At 33.3% G+C, this 15321-nt stretch overlaps 2 protein-coding genes across 2 annotated transcripts; one reads left to right on the top strand and one right to left on the bottom strand.

Annotated features, from left to right (window-relative positions):
* Positions 1-949: 949 nt before the first annotated feature.
* On the top strand, positions 950-6301 carry LOC104228015 (small RNA degrading nuclease 1-like). Its single transcript, XM_009780398.2, has 12 exons — positions 950-1054; positions 1380-1562; positions 1655-1744; positions 2431-2499; positions 2916-3059; positions 3215-3331; positions 3442-3511; positions 3776-3876; positions 4225-4359; positions 4446-4553; positions 5599-5703; positions 5826-6301. The coding sequence occupies exons 1-12, from the start codon at positions 950-952 to the stop codon at positions 6159-6161; spliced, it is 1563 nt and encodes a 520-aa protein (XP_009778700.1). The 3' UTR covers positions 6162-6301.
* Positions 6302-11281: 4980 nt separating this feature from the next.
* On the bottom strand, positions 11282-14100 carry LOC104228014 (zinc finger protein JACKDAW-like). The gene is made up of 3 exons (XM_009780397.2): positions 13626-14100; positions 12747-13146; positions 11282-12381 (listed from the first exon to the last, which is right to left on the bottom strand). Exons 1-3 carry the CDS (start codon positions 13759-13761, stop codon positions 11442-11444), a joined length of 1476 nt encoding a protein of 491 aa, XP_009778699.1. The 5' UTR covers positions 13762-14100; the 3' UTR covers positions 11282-11441.
* Between the last annotated feature and the right edge of the window lie 1221 nt (positions 14101-15321).

The following is a 15321-nucleotide window of genomic DNA, read 5'->3' on the forward strand; positions in this document are numbered from 1 at the left end:
AAAAAATGTACTCATATTTACTAATATGAAGATTTAAGTAGTTTAATTCAAAGTTCTAAAAGATTTTTAGTGTTAAAGATTAGATAATCTTTATTTCTTTATTTTTTTACAATTTTTTTTGTATTAATTTATTGTCTAAACTAAAATAAATCATAAAATTCACTATTAAAATTCTTTGGGGCCTCAAAATTTGGAGGGGCTAAATCGAGGCTTTACTAGCCTCCCCTTGAGCCACCAGTCTACCTGACGTTCTCAATCAAATTTTATAGAGTCTCATTAAGATAAGATAACAATGACAAAGAATATTAAAGGTAGTGAATTTGTCATTCAGTTATCAAATGTGAATAAAGCTAGTTAAGTAGAACGTTCGTGTTGGTCTTAACAGAACTAATTGCCTAAAACCAGAATATATTAAAAGATGCTTAAACTTCTTTCATAAAATTCATATAATAATAATATACAAAAAAAACTACATAACTTTGATCTAGTGATGAGAGCGCAATACATGATGTATGAGTTAGGTGCACGTCACCCTCCCCTATATAAAATCATGATATTAAGCGAAAATGATGAAATGACGAGCGTGTTATTCATCGAGTTTTGAACCTTGCGACATTTGCCTCAGGGATTTCTTAGTTACAAAAAAGAGATACAAAAGAACTTGCTTTATGATAAATGGATTAATCAAATGTTACAATACGAATAGTTGATTTAAAGAAAGAGTTGAAATTAAAAAATAAAATCGAGTAACATGAAAAAAGACTATACTAGAGTAAGGAAAAAAAATAACGAGAAGGTAAATATATACTTTAGTTTAATGAGAGAAAAAAAATATCTAATTAACTCATTCAATCCTATTATTAAAATTTAAAATCTTTTATTAATAATTATATAACTATAAGTTACATATATTATATGGAGTACTAGTATAATAGTATTTCATATTTTTATGACCTTAAATAAATATTTGGGGCTAGGTCAAAGACTTCACTTGCCTCACTCTAGAGCCGCCCTTGCAATGGATTTGAAGTTTGCCTCCTCAGCGAAGAAAGAGGTGAGTCTCTCAGCCGTGTAAAGTTGCAATTTTTTCGATTATACAGTAAATGCTCACAAAATTAGCCTGTTTAGTACATGCCCTCGTTTAAATTAGTTTTTATGTACCCACTTTTGCAGGAGTTAAGTACAATTTACTGGTTAAACGATTTAAAAATTTGTACTGCTCATATTTTTGAGCTGATTTTACAATTTTTTTCCAGAACTAGACAGTAATTAGGTTTTCCAATAGTGCAAATTCAAAATTTGTGTATAATAGATTATTACTAACAATTAGTTTCAGAAGAAACGATGATATGTAATTTCTCATTTTTAAATGTTAAAAGGTTCTAGTCGAAATTGTCAAGTTAGCTCAAAAGCGGCAGATGAAAGGGAGTAGCGGAGGGTGGAAAGATTTTTTGAGATCGTACGACAAGAAGTTAGGTGTTAGCTTGAGTGACCCGTCGAAGAGGTCCGTTGATGATTTGCTTGCGTTTTTGAAGACGTTTAGCCAAGAGGATGACATAAAGGTGGTTAATAACGATTGACTCTTGTTTTCATTCGGTTAATTAGCGTAAAATAATGCTGATAATACTAATGCCATAATGTTCCTTTTGTGCAGCTTTTTAAAAAGGTGTTTCAATGCTATTCCAATCGAGAGGCTGTAGAGAAGCTTCAGAAAAAATCCCCGGATAGTGAATCCGCCGAACAGGTGAAGAGTATATTTTGGCTTTTGTGTATTATTACGAATCATAACTGGTTACTGCAACATTAGGGCAGTTTTGTTGTAAGATAGTTGGGAAAAATCTACTTAAGTGGGTTGAGAGTAGCTAATTCATCTCCAGTTATCGGCTAGTAGGTCTTATAACTTGTCTGGTAGAATTTAACTGCGGCTATAACTTGTTCTGTTAGAATTTAACTGCGGCTATAACTTGTTAATATATATAGTTACTCTCCCTTTTCCTTAAAGTGTTAAAGAGGAAATTTGAATTGAGATCTCCAAGGGGACACTGGTAGTTGATATGTGAGAGTGACAACCTGGAGATCCCTGGTTCGAATACCAGCTACAACTATGATGAGTGATTTTCTCTAACTTGGTGGGTGGAATTACCATTGACAGTATGTGCTTGTGGGCAGGACATGCTGCTCGGTGGATTATAGTCAAGCTGCTCGCAAGCTAGCAGGGCATGGTGATATAAAAAAATGAAAAATAAAAATAAAAATTGGAATTAATATTCAGAATTATTGATAGCAAAATAGTTGCATGCTCTCCAATTTTGATACCCCCACCCCGCTTTTTTTCGAGGAAGATGCTGGTTGGCATCTTCTTATGAAGGTTTATGATCACTATATCTCAACAACTTCTGTGCTTAATAAACTGATATTGTGGCAGTGCAGGGACTGGTTCGTTTAACTTTTGAGCACCCTCAATATCCGACAGAGTACTCGTTTCCATCACATGAGGAGGTTTGTTTACTGGCTTTGGTGTTCTTCTCTTATTGTCTGCTTAAGAAGTTCTATCTCTGCAAACTATGTCAAAAATGTTTACTTAGGAAGTTCTACCTCTATTTAAGAAGTTCCTTCTTAAAGATTTCTTAACTGATGTGTTTCCTGTAACAATTTATAAGGTCTATTGGGTCACAAGCTTCAGCTTATTTGTTTTGAAATGAAGTTATTTTAAGAAAAAAATGCATGGTTTTACTTGCATATCATGATCCCCTGCAGTATATTTTAGGTGCATTTTGGTTTAGCTTGTTACCGAAGTGGTTAGAGTCAAATCCATGAAAAAAATTCTGTGGCACTGGAATCACTACATTTGTATAATTGGCTGTTCTAACGTAAAAGTATACTTCTCTTACTACAATGTACATCCATGGGAACAGGGCTGGTTAGTCACGAGAAGGACTAAAAAATCTAATTTCGTAAAATCAAAAAAGGCAATGATTGCAATTGATTGCGAAATGGTTCTTTGCCAAGATGGAACCGAAGCTTTAGTCAGAATCTGCGCTGTGGATGATAAGTTGGAGGTATTTTTTGGGCATTATACCTTTTTATGGCATAAACATACTGTTTACATAACCAATTGCAAATGGAGCCACCTGCTTGGCCTCTTTATCTCTGATGTAGTTCCACTCTTTTTTTCATGTCACCATAAGTTATTTTGAAGTTCTGAAATTTGCAGGTTAAACTCAATGAATTTGTGAATCCAAACAAACCAATTGCAGACTACAGAACTGAGATTACTGGAATAACCGCAGGAGATTTAGATGGAGTTTCTTGTTCATTGGCTGATGTACAGGTATAAGTTGTTCAATTTAGGTTCCTTCTCAAAAAAAAAGGTTGATCTATTTAGGTTGTCCAGTAGCCATTAAAATTTCTTTCTCTGAACTTTTGTGTGCTGTGATCCAGATTTCCATGAAGAAGCTATTATCACATGGAACCATATTGATTGGCCACAGTTTACACAATGACCTTCGTGGTAAGCTACATCTTGCATCATAAGTGATGGTCTTTAATTAACATTCAAATCTTTGGTGCACATCTGCTGGTAAATGGAAATGACATTAATTTTGTGATCATTTGTCTCTTTTTAATATCCCCAGGTTTTAATGTTATTTCTACTCCCTTTTCTCTTTTCTTTCCCTGTCTTTCAGAGTATTATGTCGTACTTTTTAGTCAGTTATGTCCTTCGCTTCCTTTTTTTTGTTTTGTTGATAAAGCTCTGCTATATCGTTCTTAATAGCTTTGAAGATAGATCATGCAAGAGTGATTGACACATCTTATGTCTTCAAATATTGGGATCAGCCATCTAATAGAAGACCTTCTTTAAGTAATTTGTGTAAGGTAAGCTGTGCTTCTTTAATTTTAGTATTTCTTTCCCATGCTACAATGTGTTCACTCTGTTCAGTTGTTGGCCATATCAACCCTCACTTTGGATTCCTATTTTATTTGGGAATTTATAAGGGCAGACATTTCTTCAAATGCTTTTATCTGAACATCCAAAGAACTCCAATCATTTTATGTTTGGTAAAATAGTTGTGCTGTTTTTTGTTTAGCAGAGTCTTTTTGTGGTTTGTCTCCCTGTTCTTTTTTTTCCAACTGTGGTTCCTTTTACAACCTGAAGATTTTAACTGTTTATCACACGCTCTGCTTGGTGAATGCTATTGTTTACTTACAGTAGTTTCCAAATAGTCTGTGTTAGGTTTTGAACTTCGAAAGAAGGACTCTCCACATAATTGTCTGGATGACGCATGCACTGCAATGAAACTTGTTCTTGCCAAGATTGAACGTGGAGTTGATTGTATCATACCGTTGGTTCGTGAGGAGGTAATATAATAAAGCCTTAAATTTTAATTTTCATTTTCTTTCGTGTGTCCTTATTCTAAGACGGTCATCTACTCCTTTGAATTTAGGTGCAAGAGCCCAAGATTGCAAAGCTACTTGTCCACAGAATACCAGTGGCTCTTCATAGCGAAGAGTTACACAAAGTTGTTCCTGGGGACTTTACCATAGAAGTTAAGGTTAGGAGATCTCGTGCTTTATTCTCTCTCATGTCATAAATAATGAATGACATCTTTATGCAGTTTGCACTACTTTATGCTGGTTAGTTTATAAAAGCATATGTCGACATTCAGTCGTTGAAGAATCACATTCTTGCTTGTTTGGGTATTTTTGTAATGGTCTATGCTATAGTCATTCCTCATATTACATGGATCCTTCAATTGCCTTAACGTACTCGTGTCGAACTGGTGTGACATTGGGCATAGGTGCTTTGTGCTAATTCTTCAAAAAACACTAACATTTGCAAGAAGCTACGTGTGCCAATGTCAAATGTTCACAATTACCTGCACCAGATACGTGCTTGTAAACAAATCCATGTGACATGTGTCATTATAAGCGTTATTAAAATTAAGTCCTACAGATTATGTTTTTACTATAAAACCAAAACCAAACCTGTTTTTAATTCAAATGCTACCAAAGAATCTGTAGTTGAAATTAGCTAGTTACTTGTTTTTTCCAAATCTAGACTCTACATAAGCTACTTCATTCTGCAGCTGGCATCACAGGTTCCACTTCCCTCCCACTTTCTAAATTTTCCTAGTACACAAATTTTAATTGAATTTATCCATTTAATTGTTCAAAAACTTTGAGTACTTGCTCCTGCACTCTCTCTCTCTCTCTCTCTCTCTTTTTGAAATTTGTAATCTTTAGCTTTCAAAACCCCTTCTCCAGGGACTAACAGTGGTAATTGCTCTTGTCACCCAATATTGTAGTCTAGATATTTTCTGCCTGCTGTTTGAACTTCTTGTTATTCCATCCCTATCCCCCCATCCCCCAATCCAGGGAAACAAAGCTTCCGACATGATTATCTCGAGCAATTTGAAGTTTCCCACATTTTATGTGCTTCTGAATTTAAGAGAACCATTGCTCTCTTTGTTACAGCAATAGTAATCGAGATGCTTGCACGCAAAAGGTGTTTGAGTAACAATTTGCATGGTTCTTCATCACTTGAGTTGGAACTTTACTTTATTGTACTTAATTTGTCCATTTATGATTTGCTGGTAGGCTAATAAAAAAGGGCAAGCAGACAAGTATTCTGCCTCTGTCAATTTCAAAAATCAGCAAGAGGCAAATGAGGCATTTGAGAAGCTTGAAGGCAACCAAGATAAGGTTGGTATTCTTTCAGGATTTCTTTGTACAAAAGGGCTTTCATCGTCAAGTGTGTACACGAGAGAGGCATATGCTTTTATATAACCTGCATGTCATAACATTTGTTTATCCATCTTTGTTAGGATCCTGTCGGACGACCACAAAAGCTCGTTTCATTTCATCTTGATTCCGGTATATCAGGGGTTTTGTGTGTTTGTAAGATGGCTCCCAATAACTTAGCTATAGAGGTTAACCCAATGAAGAGGTCATCTGAAGATGAAGAGACCGTGAGAGAGCCAAAGAAACCGAGAATAGAAGACCAATGTGCAGAGCTCAAGGAGGCTGGTGCAGGTTGTAATCAGTGTGAAACGCATGTGAAGGAGATTGAGAGGCTAAAGAAAGAATTAAGCCACAGAGACGAAGAAATCTCCAACTTGAACAAACTCATTGTTAACCTTGTGAGAAAACAAGGATTGTAACTCCCTAATTAGATTTAAGGGGACGATACAGAAAACAGGTTAGAGTATCATTTTTGACATCAGAGGCCTATGTTTACTTCATGAAGGTCAAAGCGCAGCTATTGTTTAAGCTGCTTTCTTTTGGACCGGCGGAGAGAAAAGGCAAGAAAAAAGAAGATTCTCTCCTCATTAATGGAGGCCGTTTCTGGAGATGGCGTTTAATATGGTAAAAGCAATGCTGCCTGGAGTAGCTTCGTGTGTGATTGCAGTCCTCTTTGATTGTGAAGAAAGGGGGGGGGGGGTTGTTGTTTGAAGATTTTTCACTTATTTGATTTTTTTCATCTTGAATTTCAGGCAAGATCAATTGTAACAGTGTTTTCACCTTTGATTTCTTCTATTTCTTTAAGCTTTATAAACTTTTTCCCTCTTTTTAATCATCTTTAAATTTTTTTATGTTCTTTGTGGGCATCTCTTTACCTCATTTTTTTGTGCTCTGCTAGGAATTGGCGTATAGAACTTTATGACCAAGCTATGATCTTAGGTGTGTTCTGTTCAATTCCTTTCAATAGTTTCAGTTGGAAATGGTGGTTTTCTTATTTCCTTTTGAGAAATATTTTCACAAGATATCGATTAAAGAACTTTTTCTTATAATATTATCCCATCCTCATAATGGAAAATCAAGTTTCAATGTTTATTATTCAGTGACCAGAACCCGTAGCTGCAAATAATATCAGGGCAAGAGCCTGTTTGATTCGAATTAGTCAACTGAATTTAATCATTTTCACGATGCTTGGTGAAATTTATTTTTGTTAGATTATAACAAACCATTTTTTTCTATTAGTTTTTTTTGGTGTGTATGTGTATATATATATATAAAGAGATAGAGGAATTTTGGGGGGGGGGGGGAGGGGGACGGGACGGACTATTAACCCACAAAAGTCCATTGTATACAACTTTTTAGATCAAATATAAACTATAAAGCTCCGGTAAAGTAGGGGTGTCAATGGATATTCGAAAACCGACCGAACCGTACCGAACCGATTTTTAGGTTTCTTTTTAAGAAACCGTAGGTTTTATATAAATCTATAACCGCACCGATAATTTTTTATTTTATAAAAATAAACCGAAAAAATACCGAATCGTACCGAATAAATTTTACATGTAGCAAATATATTTATTTAGTAAGTTTAAAAATAATAATGCATTAAATTTTCTTTGAGCCTTGGAATTATGAAAAGTATTACAAGCCAACAAGTAATTAAACTCAAAATACTAATTCCTAAAACTTATTATACTACTTCTACTTAAACTAAGTTATTTCAAGTATCTTTATTAGCAAGACACAAAGTATTCTAGCTATTATGAGTAGCAAACTGCAATGTATTGAATAAGTTTCCTTTCATATAATTTAGATTTATCTTTTTGAATATTTAATCTTCTATAGACTTTATTCTTGAGTCTCAGCTTAGTATATCTTTCAACTCATGTGATTAATATTTTTTTTGCTTTTGTTTGATTTCTTTTACGCTGTTGTAGAATAGTTGATGGATCTATACTCTAGCCATTTTTTTTTAATTCATCACCCTTTAAACAATAAAAATGTCTAGAGAGTTTTGCTAAGTCCTATAAAAGAACGTATGTTATTGCAATTCTACTTCTACTGGTGAATTTTACATGATATTAAAAAAAATACCGAAAATTAACCGAACCGTACCGATACCGAAGAGAAACCGACATGATTGGGACGATTTCAAAAAATCTAATTTTGGTTATACATAATAAAATAACTGAAAAATTGATATAGTACAAATTTTATAAAATAACCGGCTGAACCGAACCATTGATGCCCCTACAGTGAAGGGCTAATTGTTAAATACTAGTAGTAACTATATTCAGCAGACCTTCTCAAGCCTCTAAGCTACAATAAAAAGTCAAATACTGTTCCATGGAAATGGGTCTAAATGTCATATTAGTACTCTAATTTGAATGTAGGGACAAAATTACCATCCTACTTGAGCAGACGTCTTTCTTGCCATCACTTTACACACTAACGACAGTAAAAAAATTGAATAAAGATTTGTAAAGTTCTCTGTTTCCTAGATTTTCTTTGTTGTAAACTTGAGACATGGAAAAAGAACTACAGTTTTCAAGTATTTTTATTGGATAAATAACATTGTACCTTAGTCCCAATCCAAGGTGGCAACTATTGAAAAAGAACTACAGTTTTCAAATCTTGTTGTATAGTATATTGAAGATGCTCCTGGCACAACATTTTCATTCACAAAACCTATGGTAAAAAGGGCGAATCAAATATATGTGATGAAAGATTGAAAACCCTCCACCTTATAATCTGAGATCACATATTGGAATTTTTGGATTAGAGAATTTTTTGATAGGGCTGCATCCTATATGGTGAAAAATTAGCAATCGAAAGCATCATTAGCTTACACTTTGACCAAAGTAGCATAAAGCAAGTAAGATCTCGTGTGAATCATTAAGGGCCACCTTGTAAGGCGAAATATTTATGGGTGACCGATAGTGAAGTAGTACCGTGAGGAAAAAAGAATTTCTATTTGGAAGTGAAATAAAACATAAAACCGTAAGCTTCGATCCAGTGGCCGAGGAGACAGGACTTTGATCATATGCGTGTTGAAGAATGACCGGTGACTCATAGGCAGGGGCGGATGCATCATAGAATTACCGGGTTCAACTGAATCCAGTACTTTCGACGCGGATTACAAATTCATGTGTAAAAAATTACAATTAATAGTATATATGAACTCATAACTTTAAATATTGAACCCATAGAACTAATTAAAATCCTACATTCGTCTCTGCTCATAGGCATAGGTATAGACAATGGCTTGACTAAGGTAACCTACCTGAGCCATAGCAAAAACAAGTTTTCAGGTGCAATTGTATGAACCCAAACCTTGGGTATCTATGTTACTCTGTTAGTGAACCATTCCAATATAAATCTGAATTAGTCGAAGTTAACAAAGTTTCGAAAATCACGATAATAGCATACTATTATATGGAGTGTTAGGTAAACATATCAAACTCTCAAAAGATTCTGCAAAGCCAACCAACGTTGACTAAATGACCTGGTTACTTAGCTTTGACCCTAGAGAAAGTGACTTTCTCGTAGTTTTCCATGCCATATTTTATTCTAAAGAAAATGCCAAACAGTATGCTGCAAAAAGGAGTGTGAACTTATGATATAGGAGTAAAAAAAAATAAACAATAATTAAATATTGATCAGTAAAGAAAGATTGATCAGTTCACAGACTTGATCATATAATAATTAAATAGTAACACTAACACATAGAAAACGCAAACATGCATTGGCACCCCTTTATTATGATATCCTTCGCCTGAAACAAACGGTCGTACTCCAATTTTCAAGACCCATAAATGTTGAAATTAGTGCAAATTTAAGTTTGTTTTTTCACATTATAAACTTATAATCCCTTTAATTATAGGACGCTTTCTGATATCTAATCAAACATATTTTGCTATAAATTATCATATATATATATATATATATATATATATATATATATATATGTGCTTTATCCTTCCTCTTAAAAACTAATTTAACGGATCTAAACTTAAAAATAAGAAGTACAGGTACAAAACTTCCTCTTACAGAAAAAAATGAGTAAATAAATAATCTGGTTATAACATATGTTAGGTTCATGAAAAGGCCAAAAACTGTTTTAAGTAACTTAATAAATTTGGCGGAATATCTCGAAATCTGAAATTATAATTACGAAACTTAGGACCAAAATTGAGATTTTTCTTTACTTTATTCTTAGCCAAGAAATTTGACTCAAGTGATTTTATTCAGTTTTTTTCTTTCAGGATTTAAGTGATATATATTGAAATTGTAAAATCTTTCTACATTATGAAATATAGTTTAACCTGTGATAGTTTATTAATTATACTATTTTTAGCATAATTTAATGCTTAATTATAAGATAAATACACTTGTAATTATTACGCGTATTGTTTTACACCATTAGTGCATTTGAACTCAAACTCTTTCTTTACTATATTTGGCCTTCTTTAGTATATAAGCTAGTGTAGTCGGTTACAATCGGAAATATGCAATTTAAATATATGCAGTATGAATATTTTCAAACGGTCATCATGTCCAATTCTTATTTTTCCCATTAACAAGAACTCAAAGTCCCTTGGTTTTCCTCTTGGTTCCATTCTACATACAAAATGAAGTTTGTATTACTACAACTTCAACTTCTATTACGTACTTACTACTATAATTTATGAGGTTATATAAGTAGTAATGTTGCTCACAATATAAATAATTTTTGTACTAGTATAAGATTATTTAAAGTACAATTATATCGGTTGATAATTTGAAAAATAAAACAAAAATTCTGTTAAAATCATTTAAACTATATTAACAACGTAAAAAAAAATTACACTGTGAATATGTAAGTTCTGAGAAGGTCTGATTATGAATATGGTGTGTGTATACTGTTTACACTTAGAAACGGATAATAATTGAATTTATATGTGGTTTTATGGATATGTGGATTAATTTAATACAAGTAATCAATAACGTTAGATAAGCGATCTAATTAAAGGTAAAATAAATAACCAAACCAGTTGTGATGTTGACTCCGGGCTCAGACCTAAGCTTAACATTGTTCTGCCCTCGATTCGGAGCCAAATTATATGTAAAGAACTACGAGCAAACTAAGAACTTTTGAATAACTTAGAAGCAAAGAAACAAGTTTATATTGCCTTGATATGCGTATTACCGTCCTCCTCCTATTGAATAAAAATCACCCTAGTACAATTCTAAGGTAAAAATCTTTTTTTTTGTTAATTATTTCTGCTGCTGATACGGGTCGAGATCCACGCTGTGATATCCGGTTGGGCGCGGATCACGGCCCTTCGTTAATCGTGTGCAACCGTTTGGTAATGCTTTCCGAGGTCTTGGAGCTCGAACATGATTCGAGGGGTGTTGTCTCGATGGCTCCGGTGGTAAACGCTTCGTTCGAGCCTTAGTACGCGGGGTTCCTAGCTTCGATTCCGATTCCACGTCGTTTGCCCCACCGGAAACTCGGTTTTACCCGTATACATGTACCATAATCTCTTGTCAGGTTTGCAAATACAAATAAATACAGGGTTTTCTTTTTTCTTTTCAAAGGTAAAATAATGCATCCAAATTTGTGTGAAAATGAAAGGAAATATAGCCAATAGGTTGAGGCTGGCCAGCTCGAAGATAAGGTGGCATTTTACATTATTGTTTTCTGAAAAAGACTGCCATTGCTAGTGACTGCTACTGTAATGGCTCAACCCCATAGCTGAACTCATTGAAGCAAACTTAGCCATCTCTTGTGACAAAAATGGCTCATTTCTAATGCCTAAGAAATCTCTCGTTAGACAATTATTCATTCCCTGCTGCATGTTCATCGGAACTGCTGGAGTCTGCATGCCAACTGTTTGCATAATTGCCTGATCCAGATTTATTGCCTTAGTATTTGCCGACGAACTAAAATTTGTACACAAAATGAGTCCACCATTGCCCTCTGCCAAGGATACTGTGTAATCTTGGGATAATTTGGGGAATTTTTGATCTGTTGTTTCACTACTATGCAAACTGCTAAAGGTTGGTGTATTTGACGGAGAAGAAGAAGAAGAGCTCATTAAGTTGAAACTGTTGCTAAAGACAGTACTTTGGTTGCTTTTTGTAGAACCCATTTGAGCAGCTTTTTGTAAAAGTGCAGTGGCTGACATTGGCGTTGAAGATTTGGCTAAATGGTTATTTTGAGTACTATCAGAATACAAAGAACTTAAAGTTTCAGCCATTGAAGTGCCTTGTGATGAAGATAGTGAAAAGTTTGCAACTGTTGAAGATGATCCAAAGACATTTGAAGAAGGCATTTGCATCATATCTACAAATCCACTTGTAGTGGTTGACTCGAAAAGATTTGAATTTGCAGACATTTGAAGAGGATTATTATTAGCTTGATCTAACCAAAGTGATAATCTTGGTTTCTGCTGCTGCTGATTAAGAGAATTCCCATTACCAAATTCTGGTCTATAAAATGTTCCGATTTGGGAAATCCCATGCAAATTAGACTGCTGGTTCAAAAGGGTGTCATTAATATTTGGGAAGTTCATATTGTTAGCCCCAACTGAAGTGATTCTTGAACTCTCCTCAGCTAAAGCATCACAGAAAGCTCTGTGTGTGATAAAACTATCTTTTCTGCAATAAGAATTAAAAAACAATAAGCTTTCAAAACAAATGGTATCCAACAATTAAGCGGGCACGCTTTTGGGAAGTATTTAGTAGAAGTTGAAAAAAGAGTATATTTGAAGTTGAAGTCCGAAAATTAAAAGAGAATTTTGGATTTTGAACTTGAAGTTGAAAAAAGAGTATTCTTGTTTTGAAAATCTTTGAACTACTGAAGCTCAGTATCTGCAAATACCAATAGCCATCCATTATATGAAAATGAAGAATATTGCATGGATGGATGAGCATTTATTTTACTTCCATTAATAGAGATGAGCATTTATTTTACTTGGAACAAATATTCCCCAACAAAAAAAAATGTTACATAAATTAAATACCTGGAAAAGAGTGTGCCACAGTCACATTTGTACTCTCTAGTTCCACAAGTTTTACTATGAGCTTTCCAATCTGATTGAACTGCATACTTCTTTGAACATTTCTCACACTTCCATTTCTTTTCTCCATGTTTTCTGCTAAAATGTTTCTTTATTCCAGTGAGATCTCCAAGTGCACGTGATGCATCATGGTGAATACAAGTCTTTTCTGGACAAATATACACTTTCTTCTTCACTATTTCGTCTTTATTTCTTTGTTTTAGCTTCCATGGAAGATTGTGTCCTCTTCTATGAAGTTGCAAATTTTGGTCCCTTTGAAAACCTTTGTTGCAGATTTCACATAAAAATCTGTTTGTAGCCATGAGTGACTTTGGTGAAAGAGCAATAACTTCAGCATCTGGATCTGTCAAGAAAATAAACACTCTAAAAAACCAAAGCATAAAATCTGAAAAAGCAGTTCTATATGTACATGCAAGCAGAGGCAGATCTAAGATTTAAGCTTTTACTCATTTAAGATCGGATTTCTTAGAAAATATGGATTCAGAGTATGATATCTAATGCGATTTTTCAAGATTTTAAAATATATATATAAAAAATTGTGTGGTTCAAGTCAGGAGCGGACGTAGCTTACGGGTTCATTTGAACCAAAAACATTCGATATCAAGTATATATATATATATATATATATATATATATATATATATATATATATATATATATATATATAAACTTACTAAAATCTCAACAAATCTTAGAACTGAATCTACAATAAGTTTAATGCTGAAAATATTAAAAGTTGAAATCTTGGATTTACCTCTGGTTCAAGTAAAAGTATAGCAAATGAAGTAATTTGAAGCAAAAATAATAATATATATAATATACCTGGTGTTCCAGGAAGATTTCTTCTTTTCTTGGAAGAAGAAGGATTAGGTCTAGGGTTAGGGTTTGTTTGAAGTTCATGTTGAGGTAGTACTGCTTTAACAGAAGAAGGAAATGAAAAAACATCTCCAGACATCATATTGTTAATGGGGTTTGGTTTTGGTAGCTAGAAAACAAAGCTAAAGAAAACACTTGGGTTTTTCTTGCCAAAGACAAACAGATAAGAAAATCTTGGTGGTATTCAAAATCTCAGAAGTTTCACAGATTATGCCAAAAGAACAAACTAACAAGAAACCTTATAATTAGGCAGCAAACAAGAGCACAAACAGAAAGACACAAAGTTTAAATCTTAAAACATCAAGAAAAATACAATAATCACTTCAACTTTGGGAGCTAGAGGTTAGCAAAGTTTGTTTGATTTCAAAAGAAAACACCAAAAAAAAAGAGCTTGAAAGCTAAGGAGAATATTTCCTCTCTTATTCTAAACAAACACTCTCTCTCAATTTCCAGCTTCCTCTTCTACGTCCTTTCAACTTTATCTCTACCTCTTATTTTTCGAAGTCGGTCAGCCATAGACTTAGCAGCTGGCCCACCTATCCCCCCCCCCGCTCTATCTAAGTATAAAATTTTTTATACTAAACTTAAATTTATTATTTATATTGACATTGTAAAATTGTCACTCGTTATGTTCCCGTGACAAAGTTCGGATTTCGAGAGTCAAACTTCTCATCTTTGACTATGACTTTGGACATAGAATCTTTAAGATTTTGAAAATAAAATTTATATATTTGAAAAGTACGTAAAAAGTACTATAAATCATAATAATTAATATTTAAAATATCTAAAAGACAAATAAAAAAATCGTAGTCAAAGAAATATTTGTTTGACTCTCAAAATTCGAACTTCACCGCATAAATTGGGACGGAAAGACTACATTATCAATGTAGTAAACTTATTATAATAGATTAAGTATTATTTTTATCAAATTTCTAATTACAGTAATTCTTTATTACCAATTACCTATAGTTACCTTATAGTAAACGATTTGATTATATATATATATATATATATATATATATATTTTACACTATTATTATATAGACCTAAGCTCGAACTAGTAGTAAATAGGAGTACTATATTTTGCCAATTGCCACATTGTATATGTATTGGCTGTATGCTGCTTGTAACCAGAATGTGTAGAGCTGTGTGCCATTTTGTAGTTTTTCGAGCTAAATTCCAATTACCAATACCAATGTTATAATAATATTTTAAGAGCATAGAACAGCAGCTAAATTAAAGTGTGACTAGGAGATTGATTCGTTACTGCCACCAGATGCCTCAATGTAACATTTTGTCTATTTAATTTTTGACCTTTCTCCTCCTTCAATTTTTTACTGATAAAGGAAGTGATATTTATACCGTGCGGATGTAGTGTTAAAATGACGGATTCAATTGAACTATAACTTTTGACGTGAAGTATAATTTATATGTAAATATTCATTACATTTAAAAAAAAGATATGAATCCATAACTTTAAAAATATAATGAGTTCAATGCAAAAAAATTTAAATATTGAATCAATAAAATTTAAAACTTATATCCACCTCTATATTTATACCACTGAGAATATAAAACGAGGATTATAAGACTCCTGCAATATTGAAGTGTGCAACTGAAGAAAGGAGAATTGAGTACATGA

The sequence above is a fragment of the Nicotiana sylvestris genome, chromosome 12 (genome assembly GCF_000393655.2).
Source record: "Nicotiana sylvestris chromosome 12, ASM39365v2, whole genome shotgun sequence".
Taxonomy (NCBI): domain Eukaryota; kingdom Viridiplantae; phylum Streptophyta; class Magnoliopsida; order Solanales; family Solanaceae; genus Nicotiana; species Nicotiana sylvestris.

Coding starts and splice junctions, on each gene's coding strand:
- LOC104228015 (XM_009780398.2), top strand. CDS start 950: ATGACCTTAAATAAATATTTGGGGCTAGGTCAAAGACTTCACTTGCCT. Junction 1,055..1,379: donor CCTCCTCAGCGAAGAAAGAG/GTGAGTCTCTCA, acceptor AAATGTTAAAAG/GTTCTAGTCGAAATTGTCAA. Junction 1,745..2,430: donor ATAGTGAATCCGCCGAACAG/GTGAAGAGTATA, acceptor GTGGCAGTGCAG/GGACTGGTTCGTTTAACTTT.
- LOC104228014 (XM_009780397.2), bottom strand. CDS start 13,761: ATGATGTCTGGAGATGTTTTTTCATTTCCTTCTTCTGTTAAAGCAGTA. Junction 13,147..13,625: donor AAATCTTCCTGGAACACCAG/GTATATTATATA, acceptor TTTTCTTGACAG/ATCCAGATGCTGAAGTTATT. Junction 12,382..12,746: donor TGTGGCACACTCTTTTCCAG/GTATTTAATTTA, acceptor TTCTTATTGCAG/AAAAGATAGTTTTATCACAC.